This window comes from Sorghum bicolor, chromosome 4, assembly GCF_000003195.3.
Source record: "Sorghum bicolor cultivar BTx623 chromosome 4, Sorghum_bicolor_NCBIv3, whole genome shotgun sequence".
Taxonomy (NCBI): domain Eukaryota; kingdom Viridiplantae; phylum Streptophyta; class Magnoliopsida; order Poales; family Poaceae; genus Sorghum; species Sorghum bicolor.
The window spans coordinates 3,760,339-3,777,691 of NC_012873.2; the positions used below are offsets into that span (position 1 = coordinate 3,760,339).

The 17,353-nt window shown below is 47.5% G+C and overlaps 2 protein-coding genes and 1 pseudogene across 2 annotated transcripts; all 3 read right to left on the bottom strand.

The window, feature by feature from the left end:
- On the bottom strand, window positions 591-3,719 carry LOC8074652 (annotated as a pseudogene).
- On the bottom strand, window positions 7,456-8,852 carry LOC8076079 (cytosolic sulfotransferase 5). The gene has a single exon (XM_002453285.2). The coding sequence runs from the start codon at window positions 8,770-8,772 to the stop codon at window positions 7,627-7,629; it is 1,146 nt and encodes a 381-aa protein (XP_002453330.2). The 5' UTR covers window positions 8,773-8,852; the 3' UTR covers window positions 7,456-7,626.
- On the bottom strand, window positions 15,682-16,960 carry LOC8076081 (cytosolic sulfotransferase 10). Its single transcript, XM_002453287.2, has one exon. The coding sequence runs from the start codon at window positions 16,941-16,943 to the stop codon at window positions 15,810-15,812; it is 1,134 nt and encodes a 377-aa protein (XP_002453332.1). The 5' UTR covers window positions 16,944-16,960; the 3' UTR covers window positions 15,682-15,809.

Below are 17,353 nucleotides of genomic sequence, written 5' to 3' on the forward strand. Positions count from 1 at the left end.
AAATCAGAACGATTTACATGGTATTTGCAACGTGCTAACCAAATTAAGCCCAAAATTACACCCTGTCTAGGCTTCGTGACTAAGTTGCTTCTCCTGCGAGCTACATCCATAGCCCGGCCCACATATAGATGGCCCAATAGCAACGGAATGATTTTTCCGCACCAAAATGAGGTCTTGTTTAGTTGTGAAAAGATTTTAGATTTTAACACTGTAGCACTTTCGTTTGTATTTGATAATTATTGTCTAACTATAGAATAAATAGGCTCAAAAGATTCATCTCGTAATTACAGACAAACTATATAATTAGTTTTTTTCGTCTATATTTAGTGTTTCATGCATTTGCCACAATATTTGATGTGAATTTTGAAAAGTTTTTGAATTTTGGGTGAACTAAACAAGGCCTAAATAAATGTATCTAATTTTCTTGAGTGACTAGATATATTTAAAATAATATTAGTTTAATACTTATATCTCTAAATAAACTCATTATGAAAATATATTTTACACTTAATCTGATTACATAATACTAAATATGTCTGATGAAACAACGACTCAAGCTTAGGAGGTGTAATAAACATAAACAGCCCCTAGTGAACACTTTGCCGGTTATGTGTGCAGTGTTATTATCCAGACAAAAAAATTGAACGTAGTATTTTCGCACGAAAATCTACAGAGTTTTCTTTTTCTTTTGACGCCAAATCGAGAACCGCTGCGCCGCCGGCGCTCAATTGCAGCTCGAGGACGCGCGCCATTGGGGAGCACGTCCGCCTCCGCCGCATGCCATCGGGGAGCAAGTCTGGAGCCGCCGCGTGAGGGCGCGGCTTTCTTCTTTGGCCGGTGTCGCTCTTTCTGCAGCTTGGGGGAGACTTCTTTGACCGGCGACCCTCGATCTGTGTGCAGGGACGTCGAATCGAGGTCGAGGCTCAGCGGCTGCAAGCCCGAAGCTCGCTGGAGCCCGCATCCGTGCTCACAGCTTGCTGGTGCGCCACCTCTCTATTGCCATTACTACCATGTATACCTTCACATTGCAATTCTGCAGCGGAAAACATGACTGCTGGAACCTGGAAGTATGGCTGCGTGGAAATCTATCTAAATTTCCATCTTAGTTGAGTCCTTTATTTAAAAAAAAACGACTGTTTCATGCAGCTTTTTCATTTGCCCCAAATGGGACATGCTTCAGCCCATAAGTGAGAAGTCCACACAAGCTGCATACCTTCTACAGTTCGTGAGAAGGAACTAAATGGGGTTCATAGATATGACCAAAGGCTGCAAAGCTCGGTTGTTACAGGTGTTGCTAAACCTGACAGAAGGCAAGTATTACTAAGACTATTGTCAAATCTACATATGAAGTGAGACTAGCCAAAATACTTTGACAAGACTAATTGGTCATAAAGTACCCCTACAACAAAGAAAGCCCCAAAAGCAATCACGAAGGCGGTCCTTCGGTCTGATTGTTCTTTGGAGGGAGTGGAGAAGTGAGGAGGTGCTTCTGCCCAGCCACATAGTTGATTGACCAGGACACCACACAACTCTGGGTTCCCTTCAAAGCTTGAATTTGGGAATGTGTTGAACTGGCCTCCAGTTGGGATTGTCCCTTTTAAGTCGTTGTTAGAAACATTGAATGCAGACAGAAAGTGCAGGGTGTTGATATCCGATGGGATCGCACCTGTGAAATGGTTGCTAGACAAGTCTAGCACTTGCAAGTTTGACAGGTTGCAGAGCTGCTGTGGTATCTCCCCTGATAACATGTTGAAGCTAATGTTGAGCGTGGTCAGTGATTTCAGCTGACCAATCTCTTGGGGAATCACACCATTGAAGTTATTGTGACCAAGATTCAGCACTTTTGGTATCCCACTTGTTTCCCGGACCTGAAGTGATCGACCTAAAGAAACAGGTAGCTCAAATACCGTAGGGTCCAATTGGGTTGGAGCCATTCCTGTCGTTAGCATTGGCAACTCCATTAGGGCACTTGGTATTTCCCCTGCAAATCTGTTATTTGATATGTCTAGATAGAGTAGTGACTCTAGGCTTTTAATCCAGGCAGGTATTGGTCCATTGAGCTGATTGTTATGCAATAACAATACCTTCAAATTTTTGAGCCTTGATATCCATTGAGGAAATTTTCCAGACAATGAGCACATATGCAATGTGAAAACTTGAAGATTCTGAAAACCATCAACCGTTTCATCTTGTGGCATGGCTTCACCTTTGAAGTTGGTCTCCAGATATAGGAAGGTAAGGTTCTTACAATCTTTGACATGAAGTGTATTTGTTATATTTGTAAAATTGTTGGAGCCAATTGATAGGAAAATAAGGGACTTCAAGTTGCCTATTCTCGGCGAAAGTTGCCCATGGAAGTTGTTCCAGGACAGTCGCAGTGCAACCATATTGCTGCAAGAGTAGATGCTTCCTGGAATTGTGCCACTGAAGTTGTTATTACAGAAGATCTAGCATTTCTAGATTGATCAGGGTGGAGAAGTTGACCTTGGTAAGTTCTCCACTGAAATAGTTGTTCTCGAGGATAATCGTTACGAGATTTGTACAGTTGCACAAAGTTGATGGTAGCTCCCCAGACATCATGTTGTAGTCCAAATGGAGCTCTTCCAATGTCTTGAGCAGACCTATCGAGTCTGGAATCTTGCCTATGAAATTGTTCTCTCCAAGATCTAGAGTAACCAGATCACTGAGTTTGCCAATAGGTGAACCATCAAGTGTTCCTTGCAAACCGGCATTACGAAATGATAGGTGCTCTAACGAGGTAGCATTGAACAGTTCATCAGGGATAGTCCCACCTAGGTTATTGTGACCAGCCTTAAGCACTTTCAGATTAGAGCAGCTGCCGAGCATGAGGGGAATTTTTCCACTGAACTGATTGTACTGAAGCTCAAGAACGGTGATGGATGCCGAGGCAAGGCAGAAAGAAGATGGTACCTGCCCACTAAAGCTGTTGTTGCTCATGTTGAGCGTGACCAGATTCTTCAACAACATACAAGCTCTTGATGGAAACTCTCCAGTAAACTGGTTGCTCGAGATGTTCAGCACCTGCAGTGGCCAGCCATGGGTGACTGAAACTGAAGATGACAGCTCACCTAGCTCTCCCTCAAGGTGATTGAAACTGACGTCAATGACGACTATGCTACTGGTGGAGGACATGAGCTGCTCTAGTGGAAGTCCACCAGACAGCGCGTTCCATGAAAGGTTGATGTGCAGCAACCCGGTGAGTTCTCCAAGGGCAGGCGAGATGCGCCCTTGGAGTCCCCTGCCGGGCAGGGAGACCTCTGTGACCACCCCGTCTCCATTGCAGGTGATGCCTTCCCACAAGCAGCAGTCTGCTGTGTTGTTTCGCCATGACAACATGGCAAGGCCGCTGTCGATTGAGAGCTCCGCAATGAAGCGGAGGAGGGATCTCTTGTCCTGCTCAGGACACGGAGTGGCATGAGAGGAGATAGAGGACAAGGAGAGCAGCAGCAGCATACCAAGAGCAAAGCTGGAGAAACCCATGTCTGGCTACTTGCTGTTGCTGCTTTTGCTTCCTGCTTTGTTGCTAACATGTAGATTTCTTTATTTTTTTCTCATGTAGAGTACGATCATGGCACAAAAAGGTCATCATAGCATGAACACGTCGCATTGGAGTAGCACAAAGGCAACTTGCATTCTGCATCGCTTGTCAAGAACGCTATGGCCTGCACATTGAAATAAGAACAAGTACAGTTGATTTCCTTGTCATTATACTCCCTCCGTCTCAAAATAACTGTTGTTTTGGCTTTCCATGTTATAAGTTTGACTAGATTTAAATAACTGTATGTGCAACATTTATATCTCTAAATAAATTTGTTAAAAAAACTAGATTCAAAGATCTTTCCGATGATATTAATTATATACCATAAATATCAATATTTTTTAATATATATTTAGTCAAAGTTGTTTCCCAAAAAGCGAGAACGACAGTTATTTTGGAACGAATGTAGTAGACTTCTTTCTTTGTAGGAGAGGAACATTGTAGACTTTTTAATTCTTGTTTGAATGTTGTACGGTGCTGCTCGTCTCAAACAGGGAGGAAATTAGCTTATACGTACCAATTGTAAGGAATACGTACATTGGAAATCAGTGGGATTCTTTTTTAATGCATAAACAACAGTGTCAATTGGCAATGGGAAAAAGGCTCTTTTCTGGACATCGAGCTGGATAAATGGAACAATGGCGAAGACGATCGCGCCACAGCTATACCAAAAGACAGGAGAAAAAAGATCACGTGCACCAGGCCATGATGAATCGGAAATGGATAGATCATATTTTCCCGCCGACAACGGCGGGAGAAGTCAGATAATTTGTGAGACTATGGGAGGCCATAGTGTCATCACGTTTGACGACGTGATGGAAAATGAAGTGAGATGGAGATGGACAGTGGACTGGAAATACTCCACCAAAAGTGCTTACCCCATTCAGTTTACGGGAACTTTTTCCAAAACCAAAATCACACCATTTTGCATGGACCTCATAGCACAAAAAAGAATTCTCGCAGCGAATAATCTACTGAAATGCAGTTGGACAGATGATATGGATTGTAGGCTCTGTGGAAATGATCCAGAAACACCAGTCCACTTATGCAAGGACTGCCCTTTCACAAAAGAAGTATGGGGAATTATAAAGCAGTGGTTCCAATTGTAGGCATGAAGCACTTCAGGATCACTGCATGCCTACTGGTGGAGATGCAGGCGCAAGTTTGATAAAGGGAGAGGAGTAATGTGAATGGGATTTTCATCCATTTCTGGTGGAACATATGAAAAGAAAGAAATAGAAGACAATTTCAACACAAAGCTCTTAATCCAAGACAGGTGGCCACTTTATGCAAAGATGACATTATGCAATACAGGTTGATCATGGCACCAAGGACGGAAGCGGCTGAAGTTTAAGATGTTGATAGTGATCAAGTTTAAGTTCAGGTTCAGGTCTTTGTGTTCGTTCAATAGGAGCTGTTTCCAGTCTCAACACCCTGGTGGTGTTTGCTGGTCTCCTTTTTTCCCCTTTCCTGTAGGAGTGGCACAGTGGTGTTCTCTGGTGGTGACAGTGTTAGTGAGGTGGCAGTGAGCCTGTGTAGTGCTGGCCCAAAAATCTTCGGTAACTCTTTTACCGTCCTTTCTTTAAAAAAAGGAACCAGTGAGATCCAATGGCTATCAGGAAGGGCCGTGCCTGTGTAGTGCCGGCCCAAAAATCATACCATGACGAGAAGACACGACGCCCGCGTCGCTCTCCCTCGAGGGCGACCGGACGGCTCCATCCGCCGCCGCCGCAGGTCCCTCTCCAGTGCCTTCTCGGCCCGGCCGCCGCCGGAGCTCGACGCCGGGAATCCGACGGACGGCAAGGATGACGGCGGCTCGGCCCTCTGCATCCCTTCCCTCCCTCTCGGGAAGTCTATGCGGGAGTACCGATGCCGACACAGTCAAGATGGCCGGAGGCGCTTCTCTGGTGTGGGTGTGGGTGGATCCGGCTCCCCCGTGCCCGGATCTACTGTGCAGGCAACCTCCTACCTCCTCCTCCTCCTCCTCCTCTGCCACTTCTTATCAGGCCCGCATCTGTAGCCTCCGCACCGGTTTGCGCATCCCCTGCCTCTTCTTCCTCTTCTCTGCCGACTCCAGCAACCTCGAGTGCTCGACAGCCATGATGGTGACGGTGTGCGGCAGCCGCCACGCACGACGGAGGGTCTATCTGGAGACGAGATGAGACGGTGTTCCATGATGAGGGAGGATCACGGCTCGGATATTGTTGCTGCTGCATGAGCGGGTTGGGTGGGGCGGACATGCCGTTCTCGTGCAGCGGCGGCCCACTCTTCTACCTCGGTCACAGTCCACCGTCCCCGTGTGGCGGTGGACGACATCAACGTCTCTTCACCAAGAGACCTCCTGGTCGGTGTCGGTGCGTGCCTCTACGACATGTGGCGGCGACTGACACTATCGCTGCGCGCCTCCCGTTGTCGTGGGCGAGTCTGCCGATGCGCGCCTCCTGTGGTCGCTGGCGAGTCCGAATGGCTCCGCGGCGTGCGGCGGCGATTGGCAGTGCTAGTGCGCGCCTCCCGTTGTCGTGGGCGAGTCTGAACGGCTCCGCGGCGTGTGGCGGTGACTGGTAGTGCCAGAGCGCGCCTCCTGTTGTCGCGGGCGAGTCCGAACGGCTCCGCGACATGTGGCGGCGACTGGCAGCGACAATGCGAGCCTCCTGTTGTCGCGGGCGAGTCCGAACGGCTCCGCGGCATGCGGCGGCGACTGGTTGCGCCAGTGTGCGCCTCCCGTTGTCGCGGGCGAGTCCGAACGGCTCCGCGACGTGTGGCGGCGACTGGTCGCGCAGTGCGCGCCTCCCGTTGTCGCGGGCGATTCTGAAAGGCTTCGCGACATGTGGTGGCGACTGGCAGTTGCGTGCCTCCCGGCGTCTCGGGCGAGTTCGTAGGGCTCTGTGGCATGTGGCGGCGACTGGCACCACCGGTGTGCGCCTCCCATCGTCGCGGGCGAGTCCGAACGGCTCCGCGCGACATGTGGCGACGACCGGCAGGAACACTTGCAAAAGTTTCTGGGCGAAAGCTCAGCTCAGATCATGTCTGGTCAGTAACAAGATTTTCCTTCTTAAAGGTGTAGCTGAAGTACATTTAGCCGCTTCTTCTCATGGACCATTCATTGCACCTCTCCATCGGCACAAGGCTCAGGGAAAAGCCTTGCCAAGCTTCTGCTTGGCTGACGATGATTACGTTCTGATATCATTCACCTCCCTACGGACATCGTCAAAGAGCTTCCGTGTCTCGCGTGTGGTAGTCTTTGCTTTCCGTTTGTGTTTTTGTCATTTTGCCACTTTTCGCCCTAATGCTGGGGCTGATCGGTGTTGTTGTAGTTTCTTCCAAAATTTTTGTAAAATTTATATCAAGCTGTTTTAGGCTACATAATATTTTAGGTGGGGAGTAATCTCCCGGTGACATTAAAAAAAAATCATGACGGCATTCATGACGACAACGTCTGCCTCTGCCCTAAGGGACTGCAACTGTGTGGACCTGTAGATTATATTATGGTCAGGTCTGAAGTCAGTTTGGAATTGTGTATCCACTACTTGCGCTGCAACTTTTATGGACTTACTATCTGTTTGGATGATTCACCAGTAATGCAGATGTAAATAAACTCAGTTCGTCTCTCCTGCCGTAACATCCGCAGGATTAATTCATTTAAGTTTGCGTTACCAACATGACAACCAAACAGCTCGTTAATAAGATCTTTTTACTCCTGTACTTGGATCTTCTTCCTCTTATTTGAAGATGTTACCACTTTTTTTTTATGGAATGGATGTTACCACTTGGAAATTTATCATGATTCAACCACTTAGTGTTAACATAATATAAAAAAACTGCTTAGTGTTGACGTGTTATTCTTCATCACCAAATGTAGACACAAACAGGAGCCTGTTCGCTGGTTCGAAAAGTCATGACTGAAATTACTGCTGACTGATTTATTATGAGAGAAAAACACTGCTGACTGGTAGAAAAAGTACGGCTAATAAGAGAAGCGATACATAGGCGAAGCTGGGATTTGAGGTTTTCTCTGGCTTCAACTCCGGCGACCATGGTAGAGCACAGCACAGGTGTAGCCATGCCAATTACTTGTATTGATGCACCCCAAAGGTAAATCCTGATGCCTTGAGTGCCTCCTCAACAATGCCATCCAACCTTGCTGCCATCTCCGGTGTCATATGGTTCCTCCAGTCCCCCACGATCCCCTTCCTGAAGAAATACTTGTTCTCGACGGCGGTCGTCACCACCACATCCTCCAGAACGTTGGCGTAAGCTCCGGTAATGTTCACCGCCAGGCTCCGCTGCTTCTCCAGGCTGCAAAGCTCAACGATGGCGCGCACCACGCCGGCGTCGTCCTCCGCCGCGGAGAACGGGCACCCCATGAACTCCGCCATCTTCTTCAGGTTGCCCTCCGGGTCCTGCAGCATCTCCTCGTACCTGAGGAACAGCACGCTCCCTGGCGTCCTCTTGCTCGCCTCCCAGTACTCGCGGACGTGCTCCCACTGCGGGGCCATCCCGCCATGACCTTGGCAGTAGAGCTCGAACGCCTCCTCGAACTCCAAGCCAGCTCCTCCTCCTCCTTCGCGGCCTTCTGCGGCCGCCGACCTCCGCAGACCTGCATCGAAATGCCACGCGGAGACCAGCGTGTCCTTGGGGTCCCTGGCGATGTACACGAACCGGCACCCGGAGCTGTTGCCGCCGCCGCCGTCCGCCGTGGCGCGTCTCGGGAGCAGGGAGTAGGGCAAGTGCGTGCTAAGGAGACGCGGCGGTGGCGCCATCGTGTCGTCGTTGCCGTCATCGTCGTTGCTTTCTAATAACCCTAGGATGTCGAGCAACGCGACGCAGTTGTGGGAGCTGCTGGAGAGGAGCGGGTGTCCGGCGGCGCCGTTGAGCGGCGAGTGGACGGACCTGCGCGCCGTGGCGAAGGCGAGGGCCTTGAGCCAGGTGGTGCCGCTCTTGGGGAAGCTCGCCAGGAGGATGTCGGCGGGCCGGCGCTCCACGAACAAGGCGTGGGCTCTCGGGAGGTTCAGCAGGAAGCCGGTGGGGACCCAGAACCCGCGGTACAGACGGACGGAAGGAAAAATCGAGCACGGTGGCCCTCTTGGAAGAGACGCCACGATCTCGGCGAAGTTCGCCGGGAAGACGTCGTCGTCGGTCACTGCCGGGGACTCGTCACCCTGCTTGCTCTCCATTAGTGCTTCGTGTTCGTGTTTGCATGTGCCTCCATGCATTTGCAATGCAAGCCATCGCCATATATATAAAAACAAAATAGCCCAACAATGATGATGCTCCGCTGCGCCATCGTTGATTGGCTCAAAAGCGAACAGGACAAGAAAGGGAATAGCTGAAAACAACGGATGATGAACCGTCCTGAGCAGTGGTTGAAATGTTGCAGATGGAAACAATGGATGAACACGACGGGGAACAGCGATTGCACAGTGAACAGTAACGACGATCGGTCGTAGTCACGTGCAGTGGTGAGCAGCTGCATTTGTGGAGATGAAGGCCTTGTGTAGTTGCAAATTTTTTTGCAAAATAGATATCGTAACACTTTCGTTTGTATTTAATAAATATTATCCAATTCTGGATTAACTAGCCTGAAAATATTTATCTCGTAAATTACAGGAAAATTGTGCAATTAGTTATTTTTTATCTATATTTAATGCTCAATGCATGTGCTGCAAGATTCTATGTAACGAAAAATTTTGAAAATATCCGTAATTTTTTTGGGAAGTAAACAAGGCCGAAGTTGTTTTGGAAATGTTTTTTTTTTATTTTTCTTTTTCTTTTTCTTCTCTATTTCATTGTCCTTATCCACTTGTAGGGAGAGCAAGCGGGCGACTTGGTTTTTTCAGCTCCCTAGGTCTCGTCCAACTCCAGGGAGCTTGGTAGGAGCGAAGTCATTTGATCCTGTTTGGTTGGTGGAAACCCGAAATTGCACTTAGACTATCTCCAATAGAAAACCCATTAGAGAATCTAAATTTAAAATAGGTCTCCAACATAATACAACCTTCAATAAAGTAACTATAAGAAGACCTATTTTTAGTAAGAGAAACATAACTAAAATTCGGATATCCTATCTCTTCAAGACCTATTTGCAGAAAGTGTTATCTTTTAAGTCTTGTTGGTAGAGAAGACTAAAAATAGGTATTGAATCTTTTGCCTATAGCACTACCCAAAGGACGAATAGATCTTGTATTTTGGGTGACGATTGTTGAAGATAGTCTAAGCGCTACCAAATAGCTAGCCTAAAACAACTCCAACTAAGGAGGTTCTTAAAATGTGCTTTTCACAAGGATGGATGGATGGAGGTGAAACTAGTAGCTTCATTCACCCAATTATAACGGGTGCACTCGGGAGTGACCCTGCGCTAGTGAAGGGTCGAGATGGCGGACTAGAAGGGGGTGCGAATAGTTTTTTCTAAAACTTGCGTGCCGGCTAATCGAAATAAATGCGGAATTAAAACTATCGGTCTAGCCAAAACTACACCCCTCTATCTAAGTTCTCTAGCACCTTGTAAAAGATTCTAAACAAGCAAACAAAGTACCACCTTAGCAAGAGCTCACCTAACCAATTCTAGAAGCAAGGTCATACAAACCTATGCCACTAGTACTTTGCAAACCGGAGGAGCTCCTACACAACTAGTAAGCAAAGGCACAAAGCTCCTAAATTCACTAGCAAGCTCAATAACAAGGCAATTAATGTCAAATTAGAGAGCACAACTTATTTAGCTATACAAACTAAGCAAAGTGACTAGCAATGTTACACAAACCAAATTAGCCACGCATGAGAACTACTTCTAGCTACACAAGCAAGAGGTAACTAGAAAGCTACACAAGCTAACTAATTATAAGAGTAACTACATAAGCATAAGTATAAGAATATAAAATACAAGTTTGTGTTAGGGACTTGTAAACCAATGGAAAGAACAATGTTGACATGATGATTTTTTTCCCGAGGTTCACTTGGTTGCCACCAAGCTACGTCCCCGTTGAGACAAGCTCCAAGGTTGTTGTCGGTCCCCTTGCTAGTGGTGATCTGCAAGTCACACTCTCTCACATGGAGTGCTTACCACAAGCTCTAGCACTTGACCCGGCCGGACCACTTGTCGTCCTTCACGTCTCGCTCTACTAGAGTTGCTCTTCGCGATCCCCACGGGGTGAGCAACATACCCCTCACAATCTCTTCTCTAGAGCACCGCACAATCTCCTTGCATGCTTCGACGGAGTCATAAGCCACCAAGCCGTCTAGGAGGTGGCAACCTCTAAGACTAACAATCACCACCGGCTTGCAACACGAACACCTAGTGCCACTCAATGCAATCTTGCAATGCAACGTACTAGGAATTACTCACTCGCTAGCTATTGGTTTGCAATCTAGCAAGCACATGTGAGTTAGAGGGCTCTCAAGCAAGGACACAAAGTCCCCCAAGGTGCTTAGCCATCGGCCAAAGCTGGCCACCACTTCTATTTATAGCCTCAATGGCTAAACTAATCGTTGCCCCTTAACTAGGCAAAACGTGTGGGTGTTGGATGCTCCGACGCTAGGCGTCGGACGTGCCACCCAGTGTCCGACGCTCGCAAAGCTGCCACATGTCACTAGCCGTGTGAACTCGACTGTTGCCGCTAATGGCTAACTCGCATGGGCACCACACCTAGTCACGTCGGATGCTCCGATGATCCACACCGGATGCAGACCCCCAGCACCGGGCGCTACTCAAAGATGTCTACAAACTCGCAGGGCCGTTGGACGCGTCCGACGAAGGGTCATCGGATGCACCTTCAGCGTCTGATGAGTTCTCAGACAAAACTCCACTGCTACAGTGTGAGTACTGGACGCTCTGACGCTAGAGCATCGGACACTCCAATGCACAAGTCAAGTTGCTCCTCACTACGCTGCATACATTGTACGTGGGTCTAGCTTCCAACACTATCTGACCCAGCGTCTGACGGGTGTTTCTCGCTAAGAAACACTTGCGTGAATTTTCAAAAACTTCCTCTGGTGCAATGGAAAATAAGCACTTCATTTCCATGAAAACGCCTGAATCACGCCTCGCAAGCTCGGTGGGATGGAGAGAGGAACCCAAACCCCTCTCTACCCTAAGAACTCCACCTCTTTTGTAAATGTGCCAACACTACCAAGTGTACACCACCATTGTGCATGTGTGTTAACATTTCATAAATATTTTCCAAAGGAGTAAGCCTCTCAACTTGCCACGCCACTCAATCCTAACACGTATACAAAGTTAGATCGCTCAAGTGGCACTAGACGACCGATATGCAAACAAGTTTGCCCCTCTTGATAGTACGACATCTATCCTAAATCTGGTCATAAACTTCTATACACACCTATGACCGGTGAAATAGAAATGCCCTATACCTCTGCCTTGCGCTTTCTATTCCATCTCCTCCAATGTTGATGCAACACATGTGCCAACCAATCACCAAATGATATGATCCACTTCATATCATCACGTGACCGTATTGGTTCATTGATCTTGATCTCACTTACTCTTCTCCGTTGCCTTGGTCCATCGGCGCTAAGTCTTGCTTAAGCTTCACCGTCACACGCGGTCCCTCGCTTCAAAGCCTCCGACTTTCCCTTCACACTTGCAACCGGTCCATCAAGCCAAGCCTCGTCTTGATCTTCTCTACCTTGGTCACATGACTCCATGTCATGTCTCATATGCAATGAGCTCCTTCATCATCACATAATCACCTGTGGACTAATCTCATGTGTATCTCATATAAACACTATTAGTCCACCTAAGTTGTCACTCAATTATCGAAACCAAACAAGGACCTTTCAGCTAGGAGTGAGCAACATGGCCTTGTGGGAGCAATGGAACAGAACCCTGAGAGGGCCTGGTGTCATGTGGCTCTTTCTGTCTATCAGGCTCCGCGCTCCTCACAAATTCCAAAGGAATATTCTCGGTGTCATTGGGATGGAGAGCTAAGCCTGAGCAAGGCGCATGACCACATAGTGACCCTTGGTCGACTATCAACTCCTAAGGTCAGGAATCACTTAAGTCTAGCCGAGCCGCTGAATGTGAGCGACTTGGGCGAGGACTTATCCTCTTGGCTCATTTTCTGAGCACTAGTCCTTCTCCTAGGGCAGGCATTCTGAGGCCCATCAAGTCATTCATTAATGGGCCAAAGAGTGTGCATATGAGTGCACCCAATGAGTGTAGCTCCCAAACCCTTGGTTGATTAGGAGAATCAAATTGGGGTTAATTATATTGTCACGACACTAATCCGAAGGTTTGTGCTACCCCTAGTTTAATACTCAACATGTCTTTTATAAGGATGTCCTCACAAGAACCTAGTTCGTGGATGGGTAACTCCGTGGTTAACTCACATGTCTTCCCCACACGTAAGTAGATCTGTTTATAGCCTCTCCACTATTGTATTCTTTTTTTTTGAAACCTCTCATTTGAGTACAACTGCTCCACTACTGTATTCACTAGGAAGAGGAAGACCTTTTAGTCAAACTGCCATGAACCTCTTCCTTGGACAACACCAATGGCCACACCACAAACGCAGCAACCGATACTTGATTTTGGGCTTTTTTGTTCTCGTGGGCCTTTCTGCTTTGGCTTCAGTGTTCAGTTACGGGCCTTGGTACAACATCTGGGCAAACATGGTTGGTGACCAAACGTTGATGGGAATTTTTAGTTGAAAAGTAACGCTGTGTTGCAGCTTCGCTCTTTTTTTTTTCTTTTTTCTGAAAATGCTGGCAGAAAATGCCAGACAAATATTTTAATATAGAAGAGGTGCTTCGCTCCTTTTTTTCATTTAGTATATAGTATCTTTTTATTTACTACTGAATCCTATACTTGGATCTTTTTCTTCCTTTTCTACATAGATGTAAGCACTTGGAAATCTATCATGATTTAACTGCCACGTGTTAACACTATCTAAAAATCCTGCTTAGTGTCAGCGTGTTATTGTCCATTACCAAAGTTAACATTATCTAAAAAACCTACTTAGTGTCAACGTGTATTGTCCATTACCAAAAAGTAAACAATAAAATCAATCCAGAATATTTTTTTAAAAAAAATTGCTTCTTCAGTCCAATTCGGCTTACATAGGTGTGCATTTTTATCCATTTGCCCTTTTGGTAAACACGAAAAGGAGCAACGTATTGTTTACAGCTCCAGTACAAATTAAGCAAAGCTTGTCCATAACAGACGTTGCTACAGCTGAGTAGAGCCAAGTGTGATAAAAATAAACATATATGTAAACTCAGCCAAAATACTTTGCCAAGACTATTTGTTCATACAACACCCCTACACCAAACAAAGCACAAAAAACAATCACAAAGGCGATCCTTCTGTCTCTTTGTTCTATGGTGAGAGCACTGAATTTGTGAATGTACAGAATTGGCCTCCTCTTGGAATTGGCCCTTCTAAATCATTATTAGAAACATTATATTGATTGTACAGAGAAAGTGGAGGTTGTTAAGGTCTGATGGGATTGCACCTGTGGGAAGGTTGTTTGACAAGTCTAGCACTTGCAGATTTTCCAGGCTGCAGAGCTGCACCGGAATTTCTCCGGAGAAGCTGTTAGAGCTGCGATTGAGTATACTGAGCAATTTCAACTGACTAATTTCTTTAGGGATCGCTCTAGCCAAGATTCAGCATATTTGGAAAGCCACTGATTATCCAGTACTCAAATGATATACCTCTGTAAACAAGTAGCACAAACGTACTTCGATCCAAATGGGTTGCAGTATTTTCTGTAGTTAGCATAGGCATCTCCATTAGCACTGTCGGTATTTCCCCTGTAAGTTTGTTATATGATAGGTCTAGATGGAAAAGTGACTGTAAGCTGTTTATCCAGGCAGGTGTATTGGTCCACTGAGTTGGTTACCTTGCAGAAACAACACATTCAGATTCTTCAGCTTTGATAGCCAAGGCGGTTATCGTTTCTGTTGCTTGTTGCTGGTGCTGCTTATGTTTCTGTTGCTAGTAGCTCCTGGCTGGCTGCTGCTGCTGCACGTACGTTTTCTCTTGATGAAGCCATGGCAGAAAGTACCGTTGTCTGATTTGTTGTGAGAAAAAACACTGTTGAATGGCTGACAGATTCGACTGATAAGCTCAAGCGAACAAACAGCAGTCAAGATAGAAATGACTCCCTTTTTAAAACGGTAAAAAATGAAGCTAAAAGGTTATGTCGCTGTAGCTGTATTTGAAGGGCATGTTGCCCGTCGTGCAAGGAAAGCACGGTCGATGTGTACGGGTCTGAATTCTCTGCTGAAATCTCTAGTTGTCGCATGCGTCAGTCGGTACTAAACCCGGCTGCCAATTCCCTGAAAGACACAGGCAGTTTTTTTTTACAAGCAAAAGACAGGGCAGTTTTTTTTTTGACAAGTGACAGGGCAGTTGATCCACCAAGAATTTGCAGCTCTCTCTTGTCTCCTCAGCCTTGTGAGTTGTGATGAGTTGTGATACTTCAGTCTGAATCTCAAGTCAGAAAGAGTGGTCTGCTAATGCAACTGTCTCCTCAGCCTTGTGGGTTGTGATGGAGTTGTGATACTTCAGTCTGAATCTCAAGCCAGAAAGAGTGGTCTGCTAATGCAATGGTGCTTGACATGTTGGAGTGAGACATCTTTTGCAGCAGTGAAGTAATTGTTGTTTCCTCCTTTTGCAGCAGTGAAGTAATTAATTTTTCCAAATTACACTCATGTCCTCAGTGTCTCATATGTGGCCTTGAGTTATGACCCATGATCACACAAGTTAAAATAACTCGAGTCTAATGATGATCGATTCAGAGTGCGATTCCAAGAGGTATTACGCCACGCCCTCCATATATCATACGTGATCTGGACTCACGACCCATGCTCATACTACGAGCTAGAGCAACTCGCATCTAGCAATGATATGAAGTTTTGGTTTCCATACGTATTGGACTTTGTTGTAACATACTAGCACGTTTGCTAGTACTTTATAAATCACATACTAGTAGGTTTCCCTCTTGGTTTGTCGGTTCGTAGGCAATGAAGGATGCATGTTCAATTTTGACAAACACGTGTGAATGGTTAAAGGAAGCTTGATTCACAAATTACTGCAACACCATATACTGTTTTTTCATCTAAAAAGAAATATAACAACATACAGCAATCTAACTAATGACCGGCAATTTTGTCGATAAAAGAAGTTTTATTATAATTCAAGTTTATTACATCGAGTTGATATAAAGATCTTAAAACACTCCTATCTCCATTGTCAACAGTAGAGCGGAGACTGCGGAGCCGTGCCAAACGTGCCCTAATTATTTGTATTGGTGTACCCAAAGGTAAATCCCGATCCCTTGAGTGCCTCCTCGACGATGCCATCCAGCCTCGCTGCCATCTCCGGCGACATGTGGTTCCTCCAGTCCCCCATGATCCCCTTCCTGAAGAAATGCTTGTTGTCCACGACTTGTGTCACCAAGCCCTCCCGAGCGTTGACGTAGGCGTAAGCTCCGGTCTTGTTCACCGCCAGGCTCCGCTGCTTGTCCAGGCTGCACAGTTCAAGGATGGCGCGCACGACGCCGGCGTCCTCCTCCGCCGCCGAGAACGGGCACCCCATGAACTCCGCCATCTTCTTCAGGTTGCCCACCGGGTCCTGCAGCATCTCCTCGTACCTGAGGAACAGCACGCTCCCTGGCGTCCTCTTGCTCGCCTCCCAGTACTCGCGGACGTGCTCCCACTGCGGGCCCAGCCCGCAGTGGCCTTGGCAGTAGAGCTCGAACACCTCCTCGAAGGTGGCTCCTGCCGCCGCCGCTGTCGGGCGCTCGCCGCGTTCTACGGCCGCGCTCGACGTCCGCAAGCTCACATCGAAATGCCACGTGGAGACCAGCGTGTCCTTGGGGTCTCTGGCGATGTACACGATCCGGCACCCGCCGCCGTCCGCCGTCGCTCGTCTCGGGAGCAGGGAGTAGGGCATGTGCGTGCCGAGGAGACGCGGCGCCGCCGCCGCCGCCGTCGTGCCGCCGTCGTCATCGCTTTCTACGGATGACGACCAACGTAGAGTGTCGAGGAACGCGACGCACTCGTGGGAGTTGGTGGAGAGGAGAGGGTGGGCGGCGTCGAGCGGCGAGTGGACGGACCGGCGCGCCGTGGCGAAGGCGAGGGCCTTGAGCCAGGTGGTGCCGCTCTTGGGGAAGCTCGCCAGGAGGATGTCGGCGGGCCGGCGCTCCTCGAACAAGGCGTGGGCTCTCGGGAGGTTCAGCAGGAAGCCGGTGGGGACCCAGAACCCGCGGTACAGACGGACGTTAGGAAAAATCGAGCACGGTGGCCCTCTGGGAAGAGACGCCACGATCTCGGCGAAGTTCGCCGGGAAGACGTCGTCGTGGGGCAGTGCCGGGGACTCGTCACCCTTCTTGCTCTCCATTATTGCTTCGTCTATGGCTCTATGCATCCATGCAATCCAAGCCATATCCCATATATAGAGAGAGAGAGAGAAATAAAATAAAATAAAATAAAATAAAATAAAATAAACCAACACACATGCTCTGCTGCGCGGGTTGATTGGCATTGGCTCAACGGAAGAGTTAGAGCAGTAGCTGGAAGGGAATAGCTGAAAACAACGGATGAACCGTCGTGACACGTGGGCAGATGGAAACTATAATGGATCAGTCGTAGTCACGTGATTCGCGTGCAGCGGATGACAGTCGTCGTAGAGGTGCTCATGTGTTTTGAGCCATATAATATATGATCGGTTCGGTGGCCCTATGTTTCAAGGACCCTACGACGAACTTATCATCATAGGCTCTAGAGTATATGTTTCAAAATTCACTTACAAAGCATGATACAAATCAAACAATATGA